Source organism: Heteronotia binoei, chromosome 13 (assembly GCF_032191835.1).
Source record: "Heteronotia binoei isolate CCM8104 ecotype False Entrance Well chromosome 13, APGP_CSIRO_Hbin_v1, whole genome shotgun sequence".
NCBI classification, from domain to species: Eukaryota; Metazoa; Chordata; class Lepidosauria; order Squamata; family Gekkonidae; genus Heteronotia; species Heteronotia binoei.
In genome coordinates, this window is record NC_083235.1 from 19,064,390 (window position 1) to 19,092,079 (window position 27,690).

Sequence of the window (27,690 nt, forward strand, 5' to 3'; positions counted from 1 at the left end):
TGGAGGATTGGCTACACCAGGGGTGTGTGGCCTAATATGCAAAGGAGCTCCTGCTAGAATTCCACCCCTGCTTGGCATAGCCAATCAGCTCTCAAGCGGCCTTTCAGAAGTTGTGCTGGGCAAGACCTCCACCTGGCTCCACCCTTGTCTCCATGCAAGGTGTTGGCAGGTGCCATGGCATCTGTGGGGTCCCCTGTAATACAATATGCATGGCATCAAAAAAAGGGGGCTGGTAAAGAAGGTACAAACCCTTAGAACTTGTTGCCGTTTCTTCCATGAGTTTATTTTCAACAATTTTATTTTCCTTTTGTTGAGAAAGCCTCTGGGACTGCTGTATGAAGCAGGAGAATGGGGTGGGGAGGCTTTAACCATTTCCTCCCCAGCTGTTTTCTCAATGGAAAAAGCCACTTTCAGGTTGCATTTAACCCCACTGGGAAAACTTACTGATGACAGTGCTTTCCCCTCTGCAGGGGCTGGGGGGATGGTAAAAGCAGCTCAGGATTGGCTTGTTTTCCAGTGAGAGAGTGCTGGGGAAGGAAAGAATTAAAGAGAGCCAGTTTGGTGTAGTGGTTAAGTGTGCGGACTCTTATCTGGGAGAACCGGGTTTGATTCCCCACTCCTCCCCTTGCAGCTGCTGGAATGGCCTTGAGTCAGCCATAGCTCTCATAGGAGTTGTCCCTGAAAGGGCAGCTGCTGTGAGAGTCCTCTCAGCCCCACCCACCTCACAGGGTGTCTGTTGTGGGGGAGGAAGGTAAAGGAGATGGTGACCACTCTGAAATTCAGAGTATAGGGCGGAATATAAATCCAATCCAATATCTTAAAGTTTCCATCTCTTCCACACCTGTGTGCTCCTTGACAAAGCAATCCCAAAGTCTATATTTGCAAAAGGAAACAAAGCTTTTAAAACAAATACACCTGCCTGAGTAGATATAAATTACCTGCCTACCAACGTCTTCTCAATTTGACCGAGAGAGAACTCCAGTTTTCTCGGTTACACCTCTGAAGATGCCAGTCACAGTTGCTGGCGAAACATCAGATCTCACAATGTCAAGACCATGGCCACACAGACCGGAAAATCTACAACAACCAGTGGACTCTGGCTGTGAAAGCCTTCAACAACATAAACTACAGAAGAAACCACAACAGGTGGTAATTGAACGCTCAAATAATTTATAGGATGGTTCTAAAATAACCGGAGAGAATAACCACTCCTGGAAGTGTGTCCTCCCCTTCACGAACCCCACAACCTCAAACTGGTTCAGGAAATGGAAAAGTTCGTGGAGGTTCATGAACCACAGACTTCCATGAATCTCCATTTTCCTGGTTCATCCCCATTTTCCTGGTTCGTGCCCATCCCTAATAGCCACAGCTGGAGATGCTTCTGCCAGAGGAGAGGTCAGCTTTGGGTTGTGAAATCTGGGGGTGTAGCCTGGAGAGGGCAGGGTTTATGGAGGGGGCGGAGACCTTAGCAGGGTTCTGCATTAATGCTGCCCTTCCCTTTTTGTACAGAGCTTGTATGCCCATAATAGAAGAAGAAGATATTGGATTTATATCCTGCCCTATACTCTGAATCTCAGAGTCTCAGAGCGGTCACAATTTCCTTTACCTTCCCTCCCACCCACAACAAACACCCTGTGAGGTACGTGGGGCTAAGAGAGCTCTCCCAGAAGCTGCCCCTTTCAAGAACAACTTCTATGAAAGCTATGGCTGACCCAAGGCCATTCCAGCAGGTGCAAGTGGAGGAGTGGGGAATCAAACCCGGTTCATCCAGATGAGAATCCACGTACTTAACCACTGCACCAAACATGTGACAGCAAACAAAATACCGTGATAAGATTACGAAGATTATTAAAGACAGTAACAACAATTTAGTCAAAGATTCTAATAAATATAGTGATATTATCACAATTTTTTCAAACAGTATTACAACAAGATCAGTAATTCATACATAGCCATTCATGAAGCCATTCTCAATAACTGAGCACATATAAATCTTCAAGAGACATATAGTTCTCACGATAGAGTGCTGAGTGCAAAAAGTGCTTGTATACTAATACTCAAAAGTCCATTTTATGGAGACTCCGATGGAGCCTGAAGCTGGCTGACACTTGCCATGTTGTTTCAAATTCCTTTGTCAAAGAGGGGAGATAGAAGTTCTTCTGAAACTCTCACAGTAATATGCCCTTGGAAGACTTGTGAGTGCTTGTACGTGCTTTTGAAGGATTCTTTACTGTGAGAGTTTCGGAAGAACTTCTATCTCCCCTCTTTGACAAAGGAATTTCATACAGCGCGGCAAGTGTCAGCCAGCTTCGGGCTCCGTCGGAGGTGGACCTGTGGAGTCTCCATAAAATGGACTTTTGAGTATAAGTATACAAGCACTTTTTGCACTCAGCACTTTATCAGGAGAACTATATGTCTCTTGAAGATTTCTATGTGCTCAGTTATTGAGAATGGCTTCATATGGCTATGTATGATTGATCTTCTTGTAATACTGTTTGAAAAAAATTGTGATAATATCACTATATTTATTAGAATCTTTGACTAAATTGTTGTTACTGTCTTTAATAATCTTATTTTATAATTTATAATGTAAATTTATAATTTATAACGTAAATTATGTTTACATGTTAAAAAGTAAATTAGGTGGACAAGAACATCGCTATCCAATGTATTTCTCTTCTACCTGCATTGACACACTCAAACAGGGACTTTGGTTGCTTATCCCATTACATATATTGAACCCATCTCCCATTGTCATTGACAGACAATCTCACATTTTGACATACTACTGTTTTGTTGCTTTCGCATGCTCATGCTACTCAGATCAAAGGTTTGCTCAATTTGTTAATTTTACTATTCTGTCATTGTACCATTTGGCATTCTAAAGCACTGCCTACCAAATAATTTTACTTCACTGTCACCAGTTCTTAAATCTGTACCATGTTGCATTCTGGGCCACTGCCTACCAGCTATGTATGGCTTTGCTCACTGTGCTGGATTCCTCGTCTGACGAAGTGTGCTTAAGAGCACACGAAAGCTTACGTTCTAAATAAAAATTGGTTGGTCTTAAAGGTGCAGCTTGACTCCTGCTTTGTTCCACTGCTTCATACCAACACGGCTGCCCGCTTGGATTTAATAATCTTTGTAATCCCATCACGTTATTTGTTTGATTTGTTATCTCCCCGTGATTCTCCTTTGTTATATCACCAAACATGTGACAGGCAGATATTCAATATGTACAGCATCCCCCACCTTGAGTCTATGATATGATGCTGGGAGGGGGAAGACCTCACCGGATGGATTTATGCCTGTCCTGGTAAACCACTGAAGCCATGCCAGCAGGGCTGGTGCCAGGGTTTTCAGTGCCCCAGGCAAGGGGCATACACCACCTGCATTCAGCACAGACCTGGAAGGGGCTGAGCGGGGATGATGGTGTGGCGTGTTCGCTCGCCTTGGAGGTGTCTGGAGCTACTCCAAGTGCCTCTAAGGTGAGCGAACACGCTGGCCCTTCTCAGCCTTCTCCCGAGTCTGTGCTTCGGCACAGACCTGGAAGGGGCTGAGTGGGGATGACGGCGCAGTGTGTGCGCTCAGAAAGGCAAACACACAGGGGACATTGTGGCATAAGTGGGGAGGGAGTGCCCACCCCTTGCCCCAGCAGCCAGGTGGCATCCTAGGCTGCTGTCTACCTGGCCTATTGGGTTATGTCAGCCCTGCATGCCAGGCATAAAAAGCAAAAATTAAATTAAAACAAAACAAAGCCTGAGTTGAGAACTGGGATTGGCATTAGTGGAGCGGTCCAGAGTCTACAGAATGAATTTGCTGCTTTATCTGGAAGGAAAGGATGGGACAAGATAGACCTGTGTCTTACAGGGAGACAGAAGCCTCGTAATTTTGATTTTAATGTGGATCTAGGTTAGGGATTGCTGTAGGCCAGGGGTGTCAAAGATGCAACCCAGGGGCTGAATCAGGCCCCTGGAGGGCTCCCATCAGGCCCCCGAGCAACTCTCTGTCATCTGCTCCCTTATCCCTTTCTCTTGCTTCCTTCTGCATCACAGCGTACTCTGCCAGGCTTGCTCAGTCACACAGTAGAGCTACTGAGCCAAGCCTCTCTCCCTTCTATTGGCTGAGGCTCCTCTCCTACTGGTTCCCTGGGGAAGGAAAGATAGAGCCAGAGATTCCTTTTCCCAATTCCCTGTACTGCATGGGTGAGATACAAAGAAAGCACCATTATGACCAACAAGTGCTAATGTTTTAAGCATGTTTTTAAGTTTTTTTAAAAAATTTAATAGTGTTTGTCTGTGTCCTTTATAAAGTTTATATCTCTGGCATCACATTTCATGACACACATGGCCCAGCCCGACAAAGTCTCATTTATGCCAGATCCGGTCCTCATAACAAGTGAGATTGACACCCCTGCGGATACCTTGGGCTCCATAGTGAGTTTAGAGAAGCCAAATTTGGCAGTAGGGTTGCCGGTTCCCCCCTGACCAATGGCAGAGAACAAGCAGTCAGGTTGTCAAATTCAGGTTTGAAAACTCCTGGAGATTTGAGGGTGGAGCCTGCGGAGGACAGGGACCCACCTCTGTGGGGTACAATGCCCTAGAGTCCACCCTCCAAAGCACCCATTTTCTCCAGGGGAACTGAGTTCTGTCACCTGGATACCAGCTGTAATCCCAGGAGATCTCCAGCTATCACCTAAAGGTTGGCAATCCATGCTGCCCCCTCCGTAGTGCCTCTTCCTCTCTCCCTCCCCCACCATTTGTGTATGCGTATTTCAACGCCCAGGAAAGAAGAGAGGAGGAGACAGCGGCCACTCTTTCAGCAGCTCACTCATCCTTCCTGCCGCTGCTGCTCCCTCAACCCAGCACTGATCTTGATCACGCCAGAGGGCCGGCATAGGAGCTGGGAGCCTCCAGCACTGTTTTACCTGCTGATCATCTGATCAGTGGGAGAGGCCTTTAAAGAGCCCGGGAAGCACGGCACTCCACTGCCCCTTCCCGAATATTGAAATATATATACACACAAATGGTGGGGGAAGGAGGAGGAGGCACCGTGGAGCACAGGCAAAGGAGGCATTTGCCTAGAGGGAGGGGGGAGTGCCAAATTCGGCACCACCACTCTGCAGGCACCCTAGGCAACTGCCTAATTTGCCTAGTGGGCAGGCCAGCCCTGTCTGTAGTCTGGAGAGCAGTTGTAATTCTGGGAGATCTCCGGGCTGCACCTGGAAGCTGGTAATCCTGCCTTACCAGCTTCTGTCAGGGATTTGTACCACAGCCAGGCCTGTGGATTCAGACAACGAGGCCAAGTGGGCTCAAGGGATAAAACTCTACTAGCCAGTGATTTCCCTGTTCACTAAACTGCCCCAAGGACTTAGTGTTGTGTGGATGCAAAGCTCTGAGGTAGTCACTCACCTTGGCCCTTTGATTCTGGAACCAGACCTGCACCACCCGGACAGTCAATCCGGTTTCAGCTGCTAAGGTCTCCCTCACCTGTCCAGGGTGGAGAGCAGAAAGGCTAGGTTACAAAACTGGAAACAATTCAGAATTAAATGTGGCCTGCAACTCACCACCATTTAATATTTTGTGGGTCAAAAACCTCCCTCAGAACTCAGCCGCTGAGGACTTTTTCCTTTTTGTGGTATGGGTGGCAATGAGACAGGCACATAATTGTTCAACCTGTTCCTAGAACTCACTAGAAGTATACTTCATACATACATTTGTGTCATTCTGGGGAACATCACAGCCCTCAAAGTTACAGAATTTGGTGTCACAAATGCACGTCTGAAGCCATGGTGATCCTAAGTCAACGCACTGAAGGATGACTTTCTAAAACAGCCTTTATTTACATCTTATTATTATAAATGCTTCAGACCCTTTTTTTTCCAAGTTGACCTAACAGAACTGAAAACCAACTTCCACCCTTTTTGTAGGGAACTCAAAAGACTCCTTTGAGCCTGGCCTAGCAAGAGAACTGGGAAAACATAACATTGTTCATTTAAATCTCTTCACACTCTCTTCACAAATTACCACTAAGCATTTGGAACATCCCTCACAGCACATTTCTCCTCAATTCCACACCCGCCCCAATACCACAACCAGATAGACCAGGTGCAGATTTCCTGCTAAAAGCCAATGGATTGAGAAAGGGATGAGGAACAGTGTATAGAATAGTGGCATTGAGGCAGAGGTTGGTGACTAGGGTTGCCAAGTCCAGTTCAAAATATATCTGGGGACTTTGGGGGTAGAGCCAGGAGACATTGAGGGTGGAGCCAGGAGCAAGGTTGTGACAAGCATAATTGAACTCCAAAGAGAATTCTGGCCATCACAATGAAAGGGACCGCACACCTTTTAAATGCTTTCCCTCCATTTGGAAATAATGAAGGGTAGGGGAACCTTCTTTTGGAGCTCATAGAATTGGACCCCCTTTTTGAAACTCGGAGGGAATTTTGGGGAGAGGCACCAGATGCTATACAGAAAATCTGGTGCCTCTATCTCAAAAACAGCCTCCTCAGAGCCCCAGATACTGTAGTTCAATTCTCCATTCTACCCTATGGGAATAGATCTTCATAGGGAATAATGGGTTGCCCGGCTGACATTTCCCTCCCCCCCTGCTTTCTGATAAACCTGAAGCGGGGGGAAGACCTCCAAACCAGGGGGATCCCCTGCCCCCACCTGGGGATTGGCATCCCTATTGGTGACAGAGAGCTCACATTCGGCCTGTCTGGATTCTGGAATGTCTACTTGTTGCCTCACTGAGGGAAATGGAATGATGTAACAAAAGGATTCTGTGGCAGTTGAGCGTGGCCAGAAAAACAGAGAGGTAATGGAGGAGGCTGCTTTGATGCTGAAGGGTTTGAGCCCCAAGCCATCTTACCCTCCCAAGTTACTGCTTTTCAGGCAGCCTTATTTCCAAAAAGACATGCTCCTCCTTTTCTCCTGAGGGCTGAAGGACAGCTTTTCAACTTTGAAGGTAGGCTGTTGATGATACATGGATGATGTACACAAACTTGCCTTGTACTGAATCAGTGCCATTGGTCTGTTAAAAACAGTATTGTCTACTTCAGGGGTGTGTCAAACATGCAGCCCAGGGGCTGAATCAGGCCCCTGGAGGGCTCCTATCAGGCCCCTGAGCAATTGGCTGTTGTCTGCTTTCTTCTCCCTCTCTCTCGCTTCCTCTTCTGCATCACAGCTTGCTTCTCAAGTCTTGCTCAATCGCACAGGAGCTACAAAGCAAAACCTCTATTTTCTCAATTGGCTGAGGCTCCTCCCTTGGGAAAGAAGGGAGGGAGGCAGACCTTGCTTTGCCAGGCTGTCTCAATTGCACAGCAGAGCTACTGAGCCAAGCCTCTCTTCCTTCTGTTGGCTGAGGCTCCTTCCCCTTCTGGTCCTCTGAGGAAGAAAGGAAAGAGCCAGAGCTTCCTTTGCCCAGGTCCCTGGATTTCATGGGAGAAATACAAAGAAAGCACCTTTAAGACCAATGAGTGCCAATGTTTTAAGCACGTTTAAAGTTAAAAAAAACCACTTTAATTATGTTAGTGTCCTTTATAAAGTTTACATCTCTGCTACCTAATCTTAAATAAATACACACATGGCCCGGCCTGACATGCTCTCATTCATGTCAGATCCGGCCCTCATAACAAATGAGTTTGGCACTCCTGGTCTACTCAGACTGGTAGCAGCTCTCCAGGGTCTCAAGGCAGAGGTCTTCCACATAGCCTACTGCCAGAACTTTTAACTGGATATACCAGGGATTGAACTTGGGACCTTCTGCATGCCAAGCAGATGCCCTACCACTCAGCCACAGCCCCTCCCAGACAGCCAAGGCCTCCCTTGCCCTAAACTGGGAGTGCTTTTCCAGGTAGAAGGAGGAAAGCAGTGAAACTCGACCTTCCGGCAGGGTTTGGAAGAGACTTCAAAGGAGGCCTTGAACGCTCGCCGCTGCTGGGTGGTGAGGATGGTGCGTGGGCGTTTGGAGCGCTTGTGGTCCTTGCCTTCCTCGCCCCCTTTGCCATGCGGATGGCTCCCATCCTCATCTTCGCTCTTCACTATAAAGGGAAGTGGCAACCATGTTAGTAAGCATTCTTTCACAAAGCATCCGCCCACCGACTGGTCCCTGATAAGCGGATACCCAGGGAGGCAAGTTTCCTGAATGTTATTTGTCAAACTCCCTTTCAGCTCCCAGATTATGACCAATGTTCTCTCTAAGATGAATTAGTGTGAGCTAGCTCACAGTTTTTTAGCATCTGGCTCACACATTTTTGTCTTGGCTCAGGAAAAATGGCCCCAGAGCAAACCAATTTCTGCAGTAGCTCACAACTTCAATGCTAGTAGCTCATGAAGTAGAATTTTTGCTCACAAGACTCCACAGCTTAGAGGGAGTATTGATCATGACTGCCATCCTCCAGGTGATAGCTGGGGATCTCTTGGGATTATAACTCATCTCCAGGCAACAGAGACGGTTCCACTGGAGAAAATGACTGCTTTGGAAGGGGAACTCTAGGGCATTATACCCTAACGAAGTCCTTCCCCTCTCCCAACCCCACCTTTCTCTGAATAATAATAATAATTCTTCAATAAAACTGGATGATGATATTTTTACAGGCCTTGTTCCTGAACTGTTACAGACATTAGCTTAGTTCAATCCAAGTGGGCAGCCGTGTTGGTCTGAAGCAACAGAACAAAGCAGTAGACAAGTTTTTTTTTTCACCTTTCAGACCAACTAAGTTTTATTCAGAACGTAAGCTTTTGTATGCTTTAAGCAGACTTCATCAGACAAAATTGGAATTAGCTTAGTTCAAGCATCACATGAAACCATGGCTTCTTATAGCTACGATCAGGGCTTTTTTTTGGAGGAGGAACTCACAGGAACGCAGCTCCGGCTGGCTTGGCATCAGAGGGCGTGGCGTGGCCTAATACACAAATGAGTTCCTGCTCGGCTTTCTCTATGAAAAAGCCCTGTGTGAAACAATGGTGATGTCAGGCAGAGTGGCCGAAAAAGCCTTGGGCAAAATAATGGTGACACCAGGGGTGTGGCCTAAAATGCAAATGAGTTCCAGCAGAGCTTTTTCCTATAAAAAAAGAGAGGTCCTGCATATATATGCCTTGCAAGGCTGGGATAATAATGACACTTAGGATTCATATCAGGCTTTCTGTGCTGAAAGCATTTCACAGTACATCACTTTGCAGTCCTTGCAATAGTCCCATAAGGCAGGCCAGAAGTATTACTACCCCAAGCTGCAGACGGGGAAGTGACTGAGAGAAAGCAGCTTGTCTGAGATCCCCAATCATGCCTGCCACAAAGACAAGATTTGAACAAGGGTCACTCATTTGCTGATATTCCCACAGTAAGCGGTATCAGATGCCTGAAAGCTGGCCATGCTGAATTGGTAAAAAGAAGACGGGTTTGCACATGCTCAGAGGAACTCTCACCCCTCTTGAGAGAGCAGGCCTTCGGTGCCCTGGCCTCCTCACCTGATTCAGTGGGGGCGGGGCTAATGGCGCTCAGCATCTCCCTCTCCTTCTCGTAGTCACTGCGGCAGAGCAGCTGCCCTTCTTTGAGCACAAACTCGTCACCACGCTGCAGCCGCCGCTCGCACTCGCAGCAGGAGAAGCAGTGGACATGGTAGACATTCTCCAGCACCCGCATGATGAACTCTGAAGGAGCGACGGCTTTTAGGCAACCGCTGCATTTGGTCTGGAAGAGCCTGTGGGGGGAGAAGAGGAGTAGGAGATAAGGCAGAACAGTTAGGAAGGGAAGAGACCAGACATGCAGACGGTTGCCAGGTCCGACTCACGAAATATCTGGGGACTTTGGGGTGGAGCCAGGAGACTTTGGGGGTGGAGCCAGGAGCATGGGTGTGACGAGCATGATTGAACTCCAAAGGGAGTTCTGGCCATCACATTGAAAGGGACCATGCTCCTTTTAAATGCCTTCCCTCCGTTTGGAAATAATGGATAGGGGCACCTTCTTTTGGGGCTCATGGAATTGGATCTCCAGGTCTGATCTTTTTGAAACTTGTGGTGGGGGGGTGTTTTGAGGAGAGGCACTGGATGATATGCTGAAAGTTTGGTGCCTCTACCTCAAAAAACAGCCACCAATACTCATGGATCAATTTTCTATTATACCCTATGGGAACTGATCTCCATAGGGTATAATGGAGTGCCCAGCATTCTGATGATCCTGAAGTGAATGAAGGGCCTCCAAACAGGAGATTTCCCTGCCCCCACCTGGGGATTGGCAACCCTGGATGTGCAAGCCAGCCTATGGAAGTCCACAAACCGTTAACACTAGGCTTACTCCCCCACCCCACCCCAAATCAAAGTTAGTCATTTGTGGCACATCAGTACCCCCTTCAAAGCAGCCATTTTCTCCAGGGGAACTGATCTTCAGTTTGGAGGAAATGGTTGGCCCTTGTGTGAGCCTAGAGTAGATTATTTTAATCTTTTTTCTTTGGTGATTTTTACTGTTTTCTCCAGGGGAGCTGATCTCTGTCAGCTGGAGATCAGTTGTAAAAGCGGGAGATCTCCAGGCCCCACCAGGAGGCTGGCAACCCTCGTTTTCTCCAGAGTATCTGATCCCTGCGGCCTGGAGACCAGTTCTAATTTGAGGAGATCCCCAGCCACTACCTGGGAGCTGACAACCCAATCCGCAGCCCCCTCCAGCTTTCCTTGAATGCCTTCCGCCTGCTGGCATGTTGAGAGGCCCTCAGAATAGAGAAATAAACACCGGCAGCCCAGGCGTGAGCGGCAGATGGCTCTGATGAAGTAATTTGGGAGCTTAACAAACGCGAGCCGGGCTGGCTGGCTGGGCCAACAGCTTCTCTTTAGCCACTTGACAAGAGAAAGTAATAAAATGGGGATTAATTAGGCTGTTGTTTAAACACACACGGCCCTCCCAGCCAGCAGGGAAACTCATAAACCGGGATTGAGAACAAGACGTGGGTTAATCCTCCCGGCAAACTCTTTGCCGGAGCAGCACGGGATGGAGAGGATTTACCCGGGGAGGGCTCAGCCCCTTCCTTAATACCACCCTGCCTGGATTTGCACTCCTTTTTTTTTTGGCTTTGAGCGGCTGGGACTGTCCTGAGCGCCGCAGAGGCTGGGTGGGATTCGGGCCTGGTTTGTTTGCGGCTGGGAGAAAGCAGAGGAGTGAAGATGTGGGCTAGACAGGCAGGGGGAAAAAATGGAAGCAGAGTGAGGGGAAACCATTATGGGCCGACCAATGGATCACTAAAGAGCAGGAAAGGAACTTGGGAAGGAAACAGAAAAATAGGGGGTTTTAAATTGCAATTTGGATGTCAAAATTTGATCTCAAAATGGTCAGTTTAATTATACGGCATCAAGCCAACAAAAAGCCTAATAATTAGACATATTCAAACATCGAATGGCAAAATTATCAGTGGTTAAAACAGGATAGTAAAATTAATAAAAGTATCAATAAAATCAAGAGATATATGCCTTTCTAATACAGAGACAAGCATTACAAAACTTAGCCACCTGTTCTGTGATATTCTGCTTGGCATCTGAGAGGAGATAGATTACCTGAGCAGACTATGTTAGCCCTGGTTTAGCCTTAACCCAAGGGAGAATATATTTAGCACGGGCTAAACTATACCAGGGACATTTTAGAAACATATGTTCGATTGTTTCTATTTCTTGCAACTCACACTGGTAAAGTCTCTGAGCAAATGGAATTTTCTTATACTTTCCTTCAAGAACAATATTAGGGCATTCAAAGGTTGCCAATCCTCAGGTGGGAAGAAAAGAAATATAACCGTGGAGAGATTGGGAGATCCATTGTTCATATGAACATATGAAGCTGCCTTATACTGAATCAGACCCTGGGTCCATCAAAGTCAGTATTGTCTTCTCAGACTGGCAGCGGCTCTCCAGGGTCTCAAGCTGAGGTTTTTCACACCTATTTGCCTGGACCCTTTTTGGGAGATGCCAGGGATTGAACCTGGGACCTTCTGCTTCCCAAGCAGATGCTCTACCACTGAGCCGCCGTCCCTCCCCAAATTACTAATGACATTAATATGCAGTCACTATATGGTTGAGATCCAATGCCAAATCACTTGAGAAAGTACAATACCAGTAGGGCTTTGTTATTTTGAGGAGGAATGCACAGGAAGGCAGTTCTGGCTGGCCTGATGTCAGGAGGTGTGGCCTAAAAGGCAAATGAGTTCCTGCTGGGCTTTTCCTACTGAAAAGCCTTGTGTGAAACAATGGTGATGTCAGGGGGCGTGGCCTAATATACAAATAGGCTCCTGCTGATCTTTTTCTACAGCAAAAGCCCTGATAAGCAGAATAAATCCATCAATAACACATAAAGCAACATCAAAGCTACACCAACATTTTCACTAATTACAAAATGGAACATCGAAATAGAGGGGCACCAAAGAAGAGGTACAAGGACTCCTTGAAGAAATCCCTTAGCACCTGTCACATCAACCATCACCAGTGTTCTGACCTAGCCTCAGATCGCAAAGCATGGAGGCACACCATCCACCAGGCTGTCTCTTCCTTTGAGAGCGCACGCATAGCTGGTCTTGAGGACAAAAGGAGATTGAGGAAGAATCGCACTGCTACAGGACCAACCCTAAATCAGACTTTTCCCTGCAGCCGCTGTGGCCGGACCTGCCTGTCCCACATTGGTCTTGTCAGCCACCAGCGAGCCTGCAGCAAACGTGGACTATTGCACCCTTCTTAAATCTTCGTTCGCGAAGCCAAGCCGAGAGAGAGCACAGGAAGGCAGTTCTGGCTGGCCTGATGTCAGGAGGTGTGGCCTAAAAGGCAAATGAGTTCCTGCTGGGCTTTTCCTACTGAAAAGCCTTGTGTGAAACAATGGTGATGTCAGGGGGCATGGCCTAATATACAAATAGGCTCCTGCTGATCTTTTTCTACAGCAAAAGCCCTGATAAGCAGAATAAATCCATCAATAACACATAAAGCAACATCAAAGCTACACCAACATTTTCACTAATTACAAAATGGAACATGCCACAATATGCAAGCGGGCAGAGGTTACCAGCATCGAGGCACTGCTGTTGAAGACGCAGCTGCGCTGGGCAGGGCATATTTCTAGGATGGAAAACCACCGCCTTCCCAAGATTGCCCTGTATGGCGAACTCTCCACCGGCCATCGAAATAGAGGGGCACCAAAGAAGAGGTACAAGGACTCCTTGAAGAAATCCCTTAGCACCTGTCACATCAACCATCACCAGTGGTCTGACCTAGCCTCAGATCGCAAAGCATGGAGGCACACCATCCACCAGGCTGTCTCTTCCTTTGAGAGCGCACGCATAGCTGGTCTTGAGGACAAAAGGAGATTGAGGAAGAATCGCACTGCTACAGGACCAACCCTAAATCAGACTTTTCCCTGCAGCCGCTGTGGCCGGACCTGCCTGTCCCACATTGGTCTTGTCAGCCACCAGCGAGCCTGCAGCAAACGTGGACTATTGCACCCTTCTTAAATCTTCGTTCGCGAAGCCAAGCCGAGAGAGAGCACAGGAAGGCAGTTCTGGCTGGCCTGATGTCAGGAGGTGTGGCCTAAAAGGCAAATGAGTTCCTGCTGGGCTTTTCCTACTGAAAAGCCTTGTGTGAAACAATGGTGATGTCAGGGGGCGTGGCCTAATATACAAATAGGCTCCTGCTGATCTTTTTCTACAGCAAAAGCCCTGATAAGCAGAATAAATCCATCAATAACACATAAAGCAACATCAAAGCTACACCAACATTTTCACTAATTACAAAATGGAACATGCCACAATATGCAAGCGGGCAGAGGTTACCAGCATCGAGGCACTGCTGTTGAAGACGCAGCTGCGCTGGGCAGGGCATATTTCTAGGATGGAAAACCACCGCCTTCCCAAGATTGCCCTGTATGGCGAACTCTCCACCGGCCATCGAAATAGAGGGGCACCAAAGAAGAGGTACAAGGACTCCTTGAAGAAATCCCTTAGCACCTGTCACATCAACCATCACCAGTGGTCTGACCTAGCCTCAGATCGCAAAGCATGGAGGCACACCATCCACCAGGCTGTCTCTTCCTTTGAGAGCGCACGCATAGCTGGTCTTGAGGACAAAAGGAGATTGAGGAAGAATCGCACTGCTACAGGACCAACCCTAAATCAGACTTTTCCCTGCAGCCGCTGTGGCCGGACCTGCCTGTCCCACATTGGTCTTGTCAGCCACCAGCGAGCCTGCAGCAAACGTGGACTATTGCACCCTTCTTAAATCTTCGTTCGCGAAGCCAAGCCGAGAGAGAGCACAGGAAGGCAGTTCTGGCTGGCCTGATGTCAGGAGGTGTGGCCTAAAAGGCAAATGAGTTCCTGCTGGGCTTTTCCTACTGAAAAGCCTTGTGTGAAACAATGGTGATGTCAGGGGGCGTGGCCTAATATACAAATAGGCTCCTGCTGATCTTTTTCTACAGCAAAAGCCCTGATAAGCAGAATAAATCCATCAATAACACATAAAGCAACATCAAAGCTACACCAACATTTTCACTAATTACAAAATGGAACATGCCACAATATGCAGTTTGATTTACAAATAACATGAAAAATCAACATGAGAATTTAAACCCGTTGGTGCTAGGGAATCAAATCTGTGTATCCAATACGTCTCCTCTTTCAGTAATCTGGTTTTACAACTGGTCTCCAGACTAGACTATGTATGGAATAAATTATGGATGGATAAGTACAGAAGGTATGAAATAAGTTATGGATGACTGAAAGAAGGAAAACTATATTGCAGGGGTGTCAAACGCATTGGTTATGAGGGCCAGATCTGACATAAATGAGATCTTGTTGGGCCGGGCTATGCTGGGCCAGGCCATGTGTGTACCTATTTAAGATTAGGTAGCAGAGATATAAAGTTTATAAAGGACACAAACAAAGATTTTTTAAAAACTTAAAACATGCTTAAAACATTAGCACTCATTGGTCTTAAAGGTGCTTTCTTTGTATTTCTCCCATGTGATCCAGGGAACTGGGCAAAGGAAGCTCTGGCTCTTTCCTTTCTTCCCCAGGAGACCAGGAGAGGGAAGAGCCTCAGCCAACAGAAGGAAGAGAGGCTTGGCTCAGTAGCTCTGCTGCATGATTAAGAAAGCCTGGCAAAGCAAGCTGTTCCTCCCCCCTTCCTCCCCAAGGGAGGAGCACTTTGCTCTGTAGCTCCTGTGTGATTGAGCAAGCCTTGCAAAGCAAACTGTTATGCAGAAGGAAGCAAGAGAGAGGAAGAAGGAAGCAGATGACAGCCAGTTGCTCGGGGGAGGGGGGGAGGAGCTGATAGGAGCCCTCTGAGGGTCTGATTCAGCCCCCAGGCTGCATGTTTGACACTCCTGCTATATTGATAGTCCTTAGGGAGAATTCTCTGTAACTATTACACTGATAGTATATTCCCCTAGCACACCTTGCAAAAATAAGTAGCACAAATAATAAAAAGAAGTTGGAGACATTGTAACCAGCAAGGTGATTATATTCACATGTGGTGATTATGCCCTATAGTGTAACAGTTTTGGGGAAATTTTTTTTCAGAAATGGGAAATATCACTCATCCAATTATTGATACCGCCTCAGCATTGACTCTGTTTAACAATCTGGTGGACAAAATGAAAAAGTGACATCTAAAGGATAAATAGTGTTTATGTTGATGGCATCCCGTAGCATAATAGTTAAAAGTTGCAATCTGTAGAATTTTTAACATTATATTTTTGGTATCTTGAGCTGTGGCAAAAAGCCATAGCAGAAAACTTGACATATCAACTTAGAGTAATCAAAGGTAAAACCAAAATGTCAGACCTTTTCAAAATGTGGCATGATTTTATCTTATATACAAATCAAAGAGGTGCTCAACACCTATTCAAGCTCTTTCTCAAATTATGCAGAAAAAATTAAGTATAAGCACATAAAGAATAATTCATAGAAAAGCAACAATCCTTAAAGCCATCAATATTTTCCCCTCTCCCTTAGCTATCTGTAAGGTAAATTCCCAAATAGTGCTGAATATTAAGCCCTCTGTCAATACTCTGACTCCACAATATTTCTTTGTATTCTATGTATTTTCTTATAATCTTGTTCTTTAAGTCGGTAATTTAGAAGGTTTCTTTCTAGGTTTGCTTTTGTCTCATTTGTAAATTGGCAGTTATTCCTGATTCCCCCCCTCCTTTTTTGTATCTTGTTTAAAACTAATAACATTTATTTTAAAAAAAACAAAATACACTACAGTAGGGTTGCCAGGTGTGTGTTGGAAAATACCTGGAGACTTTGGGGGTGGAGCCAGGAGAGGGCGGGGTTTGGTGAGGGGAGGGACCTCAGCATGGTACAATGCCATACAGTCCACCCTTCAAAGCAGCCATTTTCTCCTGGTAGGGTTGCCAATTCAAGAAATATCTGGGGATTTGGGGGGGTGGAGCCAGGAGACATTGAGGGTGGAGCTAGAAGCAAGTGTGTGACAAGTATAATTGAACTCCAAAGGCAGCGCTCGGAATGACTACTGCTAAAGCTTAAAGCAGAAAGGGTCAAAGTGGAATTGCAGAGGAACATCAAGAAGACAGAAGTAATGGCTACTAAGGAATTACACAACTTTAAGGTTGATAACAAAAAAAAAAATTAAATTGTTCAAGACTTTCTATTCCTTGGCTCCATCAATAACCACTAGGGAGACTGCAACCAAAAAATCAGGAGAGTGAGACTAAGAAGGCAGCCATGAAGGATCTAGAAAAAATTCTTAAGTGTCACACCCTTGCTGCTGGCTCCATGGATGGAGCTCCAGGCTGCCAAGCTCCCAAACCGCGCAGGGGTTCTTCTGCTCGGGAGGTCCCAAACCCACCAGCCCACATTAGGCCGGTGGGGGGATCCTGTCCCGATGTCACTGGTGCTTACAAGTGACATCATCACGCTAGTGACGTCGTGCGCTGGCCCCTCTAGGAGCTTCTGGGAAAACTCTATGGTTTTCCTGGACACTCTAGCGATTTGAGAGGGAAAGTTTTTAGCATTTTGGGAGGGGAAAAAGTCCTCCACCAGAGACCGCAGGGGACTTAGCAACCCTATCCACCTCCAAAGTCTCATGGCTCCACCCCCAAAGTCCCCAGATATATCTTGAGTTATATCTGGCAACTTTAGTTTTGGGCCACTTCTGCTTCAGGTTGGGTGAACAGCATGGGTGGGAAAACTGAAGCCCCTTCTCCACAAGCACTGCATTATGTCCCTCCATATGTGAGAACTGAGAAGACCTCTCCGTTCAAATGGTCTGATAGAGACCCAAGACTCAACCCACATACTCCATCATATGTCAATTGAGCTGAATTCCTCCAGCTTAATTGGCTCTTCATTTTAGGATGGCCAGTTCTCTTGCTATGGAGCACTGGGAGAAAAATGACAGGCGAAACAGTGTTGCTGTGCTGTTGCACTATCATTTTTTGTGATGTACCCAGAGGTGATGTCACAGCTCTAGGTGTTGCTGTGCTGCTATTTCTGATGATGTACCTGGAAGAGTACGCAGTGATGCTCTAGGAATTTCTCAAAACTCTATGGTTTTTATAATAGAGAACTGAGACATTCCTACAGTGTCACAGCAACATCACTTCTGGATACACATTCTGGATAGCCTGGAGGAAAACATCAAATCTCTGGTCATTGGAGTGGCGGGATTCTGCCCAATGTCTATGTCCATTTCCCCATCTGCCATTTCTCTTACCTAATTCGCCTCTCACCCAAATGGCTTTCCCCCAGAAAAGGTTCCAGAATTTCATTGATAGAGTCTTCTTACTTGCCAGAATCTTCTTTGAATCAGGCCTCACACTGAGGAGGAGAAAATGGCACCTCCCTTTGGCAACTGTCTGCCTCTTCTCTCTCCAGGAGACCTTCCTTCAGTTTTCTGAACAGTTACTTCAGAACATTACAGCCTGCTGCTTATTCTCTTTTATTAGAACCAGGTAGTTAGCTTTGAGGGTCTCACAACAGTGGGGTTTGCCAAAAGTCCTCCCTGAATTTACATCTTCTGGGATTGATGGCTGTGACAGGGTGACTCGCATTTATCGGTTCCCCTCCTCACTCCCGTAACTCAATAATGCCTCCCCTGTCTCCCCCCTCCTTAAGCCCCGAAAACAAATCCGCGCCTCTTTGCACTAATTGAAGAAAACAGGCAGCACGCGTCTCATAAACACGGTGTCAGCTCGCATTACGCAAAATTAAAATTCTCAGCACCAGGAATTCCTAAAGAGGCGGCTTTTTTAATATCGTCCGAATCCGTTTAAGCCTGGGTAATATTGTTTCAGTTGCCATGGGAACGGGAAGGCAGCTCTAGCTAACCACTGGCGGATTGAGAAACCAGTTTATTATTGGTGCCAGACTGACAGACTCGGAAAGCCAGGGAAGCTTGTGAGCTACCTGGATGACAGGAGAGCGGCCATTTTGGGCAATACAGGCCAAGGCTGAACTGGGATTAATTGGCTCCCCCTCCCATGAAGTCACAGCCAATTTGTGGTGACCTCATAGGGCAGGGGTGGCCAAATTGAGGCTAAGGAGCCACATGTGGCTCTTTCACACATATTGTGTGGCTCTTGAAACCCCTACCACCCGTCAGCCAGCTTGGAGAAGGTGTTTGTCTCTTTAAAACACTTCTCCAAGCCAGCTAGCAGTTTGGAGAATGCATTTAAAGTTAAAGTTGCTTTCTCTCCACCTCTCCGTCCTTCCTTCCTTGTCTTGTGGCTCTCAAACATCTGACATTTATTCTATGTGGCTCTTAAGTTAAGCAAGTTTGGCCACCTGTATCCGTGGGGCAGAGTGGTAAAGCTGCAGTACTGCAGTCAAACTCTCATGACCTGAGTTCGATCCCAGCAGAAGCTGGGTTCAGGTAGCCATCTCGAGGTTGACTCAGCCTTCCATCTTTCCAAGGTGAGTAAAATGAGTACCCAGCTGGGGGGAAAGTGTAGATGACGGGAAGGCAATGGCAAACCACCCCATTAAAAATCTGCTGCAAAAATGTCGTGATGTGACATCACTCCAGAGTCGGAAACAACTGGTGCTTGCCCAGGGCACTACCTTTTTTACTTTTTTTATCATAGGGTTTTCAAGGCAAGAGATGTTCAGAGGTATTTGCCATTGCCTGCCTCTGCACAGTGACCCTGGGGTTCCTTGGCAGTCTCCCATCCAAATATTAACCAAGGCAGACCCCACTTAGCTTTGCCATTGCCTGCCTCTGTATAACGACCCTGGACTTCTTCCGTGGTCTCCCATCCGAGTACTAACCAGGGGCGACCCTGGTTTAGCTTCCAAGATCTGACAAGATCAGCCTAGCTTGGACTATCCAGGGCAGGGGTTCCTCATGGTTAATAAAAGGCGTTTGTTTGATCAGCTTCACAGGGCCCAAGCGCAAGCTCCTGTTTCCTTGGAAATTCAGGACAATGCAGTAAGTATATTGAGGTTACAGTCTTCCTACCAAGTTCCGAAACTTGTGTACAGACACACGCACTTTGTGATCAATATTTCAATGTAATTTGACCCTAACCCTGATCTGGCAAGCATCAGATCCCAGAAATTAAGCAGGGTCAACTCTGGCAAGTATTTGGATGGGAGACCTCCAAGGAATACCAGGGCTGGGATGCAGAGGCAGGTAGCAAGCCACCTTTCTGAAAGTCCTTGCCTCCCAGCCCCACTAGAGGTCCCCATGACTTCTAGGCCTGCGCACACATGCACACAAATACAAAAAAAGATTATAAGGTAATTCAATATGGAGCATTATTGAGGGCCATATAAACAATAAAGAAACTATTTTGTATGCAGATGGATATTGCCCACTGGCAGGACTTTTTTTAGTAGAAAAAGCCCAGCAGGAACTCATTTGCATATTAGGCCACACCCCCTGGCACCAAGCCAGCTGGAGCTGTGGTCCTGTGCATTCCTGCTCAAAAAAGGCCCTGCCCACTGGTAAATAAACACCAACCAACTGTAGAGTGAGACTGTGAAAGGTCTCAACTAATTACTGGAGACCAAAATAAGAGGACAAAAGTATAACTAGAGAACAACCACTGCTGGCTTTGCTGAGTCTGCTGCTACAGCTGCAAGCTCTCACCTACTACTGCTGCATGGTAGGCTGGCAGGAGTAAAAATGATTCACAGAACCCTGTTACAGTGACTTTGTGACATCATTTCTCATCTGAACCCAGAAATGACATCATACAGCTCTAGAATTCAGCAGAAATCCTAGAGTGATAGGTTATCACTTTCAGGTTCAGTCCCAGAAACAGGATTTCTGGGCTATGCCTGGCATCCAGCAGGGGTATTGGGGGAGGGGGGGAAGACATGGAAGGATAACATGCCACGAAGATAACCTGGAAGTGACACAAGGTAACTCTAGGAATCACCAGAAACTCCAGGGCTTTTTTTAAAAAGCAGGAACGCAGTTCCAGCTGGCTTGATGACAGGGAGTGTGGCCTAATGGGCAAATGAGTTCCTGCTGGGTTTTTTCTACAAAAAAGCCCTGTACAAAACAACGGTGACATCAGTGGGTGTGGCCTAATATGCAAATGATTCCTGAGACATTTTTGCTGATTCTTAATGCTACCCTACATCATAGGGGTGCCAGCCCCTTCCTTGTGGGGGGGGGGGTTCTGCTTTTTTGGCCCCACCCCACTGCCAATCAGCTGGTGGGGACAACCACTACTAAGTTTGCAGAGTCTTCCGCTATAGCTGTAAGTCACTGATTCCCACTGCTGCGTGGTAGGCTGGCAGGAGTAGAAAGGGTTTAAAAATCACAGTCATAGTGACTTTGTGACGTCATTTCTCAACCGAACGCAGAAATGACATCAAGCCTCAACAACACCATTCGCTAGCAATCTCAACCTGGATGGACAAAGCAGGTGAGTTCTGCACATTGGTCAAACTTACTGAGTCAATCCTATCTAAATGTTCTGAATCCTTGACGTCAAAATTTGCATCTACATGGCTCCCTTTCATCGAATATTTGTCAATTAAAGGCGTGCATGCATCAACTTTGGACACTATTAACATCGTCTATTGACAGCAACCTTATAGTAGCTGGTTAAGCACAACTATTTTTTATGTTGTTAATCATATTGTGCTGTTTTAATTCTCCTTATCTTGATATTGGTCCACATTGTAAGAACAACTAAATGGTGGTATATTTGTAAATGCTTTGATATTACACAGATATAAATCAAAATGAAAGAAGAAAAGAAGAGGAGGAAGGGGGAGGAGGAGGAGATTGGATTTATGCCCCACCCTTCACTACTGAAATTTGCTCCTTGGGAGGACAGCTATGGCAAACCTGGGCAGTATAATAAAAAGTAGAGACATCACCCTGCCAGCAAAAGTCCATATAGTCAAAGCGATGGTATTCCCAGTAGTAATGTATGGCTGTGAGAGCTGAACCATGAGGAAGGCCGAGCGCAGAAGAATAGATGCTTTTTAGCTGTGGTGCTGGAGAAGACTCTTGAGAGTCCCTCAGACTGCAAGAAGATCAAATCAGTCAGTCCTAAGGGAAATAAACCCAGACTGTTCCCTGGAAGGTCAGATGCTGAAACTGAAGCTCAGATACTTTGGCCACCCAATGAGAAGGGAGCACTCACTGGAGAAGACCCTGATGCTGGGTAAGACAGAAGGCAAAAGAAGAAGGGGACGGCAAAAGATGAGATGGCTGGAAAGCGTTACTGATGTAACAAACATGAATTTGAGCAGACTACAGAGGATGGCGGAAGACAGGAGGGCCTGGCGTGACTTTGTCCATGGGGTCGCAAAGAGTCGAACTCGACTGTGCGACTGAACACCAGCTCAACTGTGCAACTGAGTCTGCTTCGGCGGGGAAGGCGGGATACAAATCGAATAAATTAAACTCAACTCAACTCATTTGCATATGCCCCAGGATCTGTGTGCAGCAGGGAGAGAATACCCCACTGCATGCAGACCCTGGCTGGAGGTTCAGGAGCTCCTGCTGAATTCAAGCCCTGCGAGCAACGAAATCCCACTTTTCTCCTCCAAAAGTACACTCTCTAGTCCAATCATGTCAGTCAGGTTACACCATCGCAATCATTGCACCAGTAAATTAAAAAAAAAGCCTAAGAAACAGCTAAACAAGTGAAAAACACAAACGCCCATGCACACACAAATACAGTTTGTGTTTTAAAACAAAAGCACAAACAGGAGCCGTGCCATACGCGATAATCTCTGGGCGAGGAAAGCTAAACAGAGAAGGGGGAGGGGGTGCTTTCTCAAGTGTTAATGCCTGTCTCAGAATGAATAGGTTTCCAGACATTTCCAGAATGCTAAAAGGGTAATGCTAAAAGAACCAGTTTGGTGTAGTGGTTAAGTGTGCAGACTCTTATCTGGGAGAACCGGGTTTGATTCCCCACTCCTCCACTTGCACCTGCTAGCATGGCCTTGGGTCAGCCATAGCTCTGGCAGAGGTTGTCCTTGAAAGGGCAGCTGCTGTGAGAGCTCTCTCCAGGCCCACCCACTTCACAGGGTGTCTGTTGTGGGGGAGGAAGGTAAAGGAGATTGTGAGCCGCTCTGAGACTCTTCGGAGTGGAGGGCGGGATATAAATCCAATATCATCTTCTTCTTCTTCTAAAAGGCTGACCTCAGGCAGCGTGGGCAGTGGATTCCGGCATCTAGAGCAAAGGTGTCAAACTTATTTGTTACAAGGGTCAGAACGGACATAAATGCCACTTTGTTGGGCTGGGCCATGCTTGCCAGAAAAGGTAATGCCAGGTACGGGAGATATGAACTTTATAAAGGGTAGCGGCTGGTAAGCTCCAAGTTGCTATGTCCTTACTGCGAGGCAGGGTTGCCAGTCCCCAGGTGGAGAACCATTCGTGCAAGCTGCAAAGTAACGTTATATTGTAATGTGTGAGCAATTGCCTTTAGCACGGGTTCCAAAGCTAAAAGAAAGCGGCCAGTGGAAGGTGAACGAAACACAGAACTGAACCTAGGGCCTGTGCAGCCGCCGCACCTGTCAGAGTTCGGTCTGCTACCCATAGGAGGAATCCTATACAAGCGTGGGGCTGTCTTATGTCTTTCAAGCAAAGGAGAACTGAGACCGTAAAGTACTATCTTACAAGAGTGGTGTGAAATACCTTTTTGATTTTTCTATGGACATTTAATGAATTTTGGTTTGTGATGATAATATAATTGCATCACTATGAAAGAAATTGCTTGAGCATTTATTTGCAACATAAAAACGCAGTGGTTTATTTCTAGTGTTTGCTAATCAGTACACTGCAGTTTCCGGTTTGCCCATTCCCCAGGTGGGGGCAGGGAATCCCCTGGTTTGGAGGCCCTCCCCCCACTTTGGGGTCATCAGAAAGTGGCGGGGGGGGGGGAGGGAAATGTCTGTTGGGCACTCCATTATACCCTATGGAGACCGATTCCTATAGGGTATAATGGATCCATGGTTATCTAGGGCTTGGAAGGGGCTGTTTTTTGAGGCAGAGGCACCAAATTTGCAGCATAACATCCAATGCTTCTCCTCAAAACACCCACCAAGTCTCAAAAGGATTGGACCAGGAGGTCCAATTCTATGAGCCCCAAAAGAAGGTGCTCCTATCCTTCATTATTTCCAATGGAGGGAAAGCATTTAAAAGATGTGTGGTCCCTTTAAATGTGATGGCCAGAATTTCCGTTGGAGGTCAGATGCTTGTCACACCCTTGCTCCTGGCCCCACCCCCAATGTCTCCTGGCTCCATCCTCAAAGTCCTCAGATACTTCTTGAATGGGACCAGGTCTCAGGACTGTGCATTTACATGTCAGTGGCATGCAAATTATGTGTACAAGCATATGTGTAAATATTGCATGTGAACTATGCAAATGGTCCTGTGCCCCCAGAAGCATCATTTTAGGAAGGATTTCTGGTTGCAGTAGGAAGGGGAAAGACAAGAAGTTCACACTTTGCAGGCAGAAACCTTCCCATTCACGGAAGCACTCCACTGGATACAAGCCATTAGTGTGTTTTGTTTTGTTCATTCATTTTCATTTTGTTCAGGTTTGTTATGCCTCCAGTAGTGTCTTTGTTATCCATCCCATGTGGGTAAAACATGCAGAGATGGTACTGCTCGCTCAAATGATCCTGCCAGTGAAAAGTCACCAAGATAGGATCAAAGACCCCAGTTTTACTGGCAAGTTAAATCAAACAAATTTCTGGCTCTTAGATCTTTGGATGAAATCCTCAGGTACTGGACCCCTTGCCAAATGGGTCATCTTGGCAAAAACAGAGCACTTGGAGAAAGACTCTCAGTTTAATAGGCAGTTAAAGTCAAAATATATAGGAATGTTTCCTATATGTCAGTTCCATATCTCTTGATCTCATTTGCCTTTCTCCATTCACTCTGACCAACAAACTAGATTTTTTTTTAAAACGGTTTTACTTTGATGCCTTCCTGAATGCTTCTTGTTTACCTTGTTGACTGACTGACTGCATCCTGTTTATGGGAGAATCTCCTCGGGGTAGAAATGTCTTCTGAGTTTTAATGTTAGCCGGATAAGTATCTTTCTTGATGCTACAACATTCAATTACTTTAAAAGATTCATGCGCTTTTATTTGTCTATAAAACCGAGACTCTTCTTTCCGTCTCTCTGAAATTTAGCAGGGATGATCCTTTGGATGACGGTACAATGGCTTTTATCCTAACTGGATGGAAGACAAAGATGTTAACAGTTGGAAATGTGCTTTGAATTTTATTACTTGTAAAACAGGGGCCCTTTTTGGTCTCAAATCTGGCACACGATCTTGTGGGTCAGGGGTACAAACACTGTGTATTTCATTCAAGCTGGACGGAGAAAAATGAACTTAGTGCCAGAAATACTTTCCCGAATGCAACCAGTGGAAACAGAATCAAAAGGGATTATTTACTTTAGTTATATTCCTGTTTTCTTCCCAATGGGGTTCCAAAGCAGCTTATATCAGTCTCCTCTCCTCTGTTTTATCTTCACAACAACCTTGTGAGGTAGGTTCGGCTGAGAGATTTACTGGTCCAAGGTCACCCAGAGAGCTTTCATGGCAGAGTGGGGGATTCGAACCTGGGTTGCCCAGATCCTAGTCTGACACTAAGCACTACACCATGCTGGGATTAGTTCATTCTTTTCGACTCTCATTCATTCTTCTCTTCAGTGTCTCTTTTCCAGGACTTTTTTTTTTGGTAGAAAAGCCCAACAGGAACTCATTTGCATATTAGGCCACACCCCGTGACTCCAAGCCAGCTAGAACTGTGTTCCTGTGCGTTCTTGCTCAAAAAAAGCCCTGCTGTTTTCATTCATTTTGTAACAAATTCAAATACGATACTTTAAGAGAGCTAGTTTGGTGTAGTGGTTAAGTGCATGGACTCTTATCTGGGAGAACCGGGTTTGATTCCCCACTCCTCCACTTGCAGCTGTTGGAATGGCCTTGGGTCAGCCATAGCTTTTGTAGGAGTTGTCCTTGAAAGGGCAGCTGCCGTGAGAGTCCTCTCAGCCCCACCCACCTCACAGGGTGTCTGTTGTGGGGGGAGAAGGTAAAGGAGATTGTAATCGCTCTGAGATTCAGAGTATAGGGCAGGATATAAATCCAATATCTTCTTCATCATCATCTAAGTAGTAGAGTATGTGAGACAAGAAAATGGGAAGGGAACCTAATAAGTTACTTTTGTGTGTGTATGTATATATATCCCCCTGATCATAAATTCATGCAGGTGTTTACCTGCAAACAAGATATGTGCAGAATCTCATTTGAATGTCACAACACCTTTTACTCCCTGACCTACATAGCCCGATCTCATCAGATCTCAGAAGCTAAGTAGGGTCAGCCCTGGTGAGCGTTTGGATGGGAGACTTCCAAGGAACACCAGGGTCAGTGCTCCCTCTAAGCTGTGGAGTTTTGTGAGCCAACATTCTACTTTATGAGCTACTGGCATTAAAGTTGTGAGCGAACGATTTGGCTACTGCATAAATTAGTTTGCTCTGGGACCATCCTTTCTGAGCCGAGACAAAAATGTGTGAGCTGGAGAATAAAAAACTGTGAGTTAGCTCACAGTAACTCAGCTTAAAGGGAACACCGGATGCAGAGCAGGGGTGGAATTCTAGCAGGAGCTCCTTTGCATATTAGGCCACACACCCCTGATGTAGCCGATCCTCCAAGAGCTTACAAGGCTCTTTTTTGAAAGCTCTTGGAGGATTGGCTACATCAGGGGTGTGTGGCCTAATATGCAAAGGGGCTCCTACTAGAATTCCACCCCTGATGCAGAGGCAGGCAATGGCAAACCACCTCTAAATGTCTTGCCTTGAAAACTCTACAGGCTTGCTGTAAGTCGGCTGTGATGTGACATGATAGCACTTTCCGCCACCACACCGTTTACATCATTTGAACGACCCCCCTCACTGTTGAGACTTGAACGACCCCCCTCACTGTCGTCCTTCTGGGTGATAAAGATTGCTCCCAGTGATTAGTTAGGATTACTCTTTTTGGAAAACCCTACATCGGGGTGGCCAAACTCCCTTAATGTAAGAGCCACATAAAATAAATATCAGATGTTTGAGAGCTGCGAGGCATGAACAAATATTACACACACGTCTTTATTAAAACTCTTAATTCTTTCTTTGCACAGAAAGATACAATGCATATGTATGCACTTTATAACACAACCATGCTAGAAGGAGACTTAAAAAAAAGCTGGGAATAGCAGTCCCCATAAGACCAGCATAGGGAAAGGTTAGGGAATTATTTTTTTTTGTGGCACCAGTGGGAGAAGGAAACACACCTGCACCATATAAGTAACTGACCACCGCTTGCATCATTATGCATCTCTCTTTGCCTTGACCCCAAGGTTAGTAAATATAGTTCCTACAAGAGTTATGAGACTAAGGGGGAATCCTGCATCACCTTCTTTAATTCGGTCCCTCCTTCCAGCTCCCTCAAGTTTTATGTTCTCTTTCCCTGCTCTAGGTCTCTGGGCAACCTCTGTGGCGGAGGAGAAGAACTTGCAAGCCTGCCTCCTTGCTCGCTTCACACACAGTGGAAATAGTCGCCTACCTATGCCTACCTATGCGTCAGCACTCAGAGGCTGACTGAGGTCCCAGTGCTAAGCATGCTTGAGAATAAGCCTATATTAAATACCTCTTCAACTTCAAGGAGCTGCACAATATGTGTGAAAGAGCCACATAGGGCTCTTGAGCTGCAGTTTGGCCACCCCAGCCCTAAATAAAACTAATTCTGCAATCCAGTACAGAATTATACCCTCTGAAGTTTCTTATCACATTGCATATGCTAAACCCACTTTCACCAAGTGTGGCTATATCTCCACAGTATTCCAATGTAGTATTTCTCTTTTAGAATAGTGTATCAGAATAATATTTTTTTGCATTGACATACTTAAATAAGGGATATTGGCTGTTTATCTCATTACATATACTAAGCCCATTTTCCATTGTATTTTAATGTATTTTTTTCCTAATGGCAAACTAGAATGATGTTTACATGTATGTTACATGTTGAAAGGTAAATTAGTTGGACGGGAAAAACTTTTGAGGAAGAAATCCCCTCATTTTGGCCCAGGCTTGCTAGCAATAGAATAATTAACAGACATTCTCACATTCTGACATGTTACTGTTTTATTAAGAACACAAGAGAAGCCATGTTGGATCAGGCCAATGGCCCATCCAGTTCAACACTCTGTGTCATACAGTGGCCAAACACATATATATACACACTG

General features: G+C 46.1%; 1 protein-coding gene across 2 annotated transcripts in view; it reads right to left on the reverse strand.

Moving 5' to 3' along the window:
- Positions 1-27,690, reverse strand: part of LOC132581245 (LIM homeobox transcription factor 1-alpha-like) — a 126,089-nt gene that overhangs the window by 6,315 nt on the left and 92,084 nt on the right. For both annotated transcript variants that reach the window (XM_060252408.1, XM_060252407.1), the window contains 3 exons: positions 9,471-9,703; positions 7,887-8,044; positions 5,412-5,489 (listed from right to left, as the gene is read on the reverse strand). In XM_060252408.1, coding sequence (XP_060108391.1) covers positions 5,412-5,489; positions 7,887-8,044; positions 9,471-9,703 — 469 coding nt within the window. The remainder of the gene's footprint in view (positions 1-5,411; positions 5,490-7,886; positions 8,045-9,470; positions 9,704-27,690) is intronic.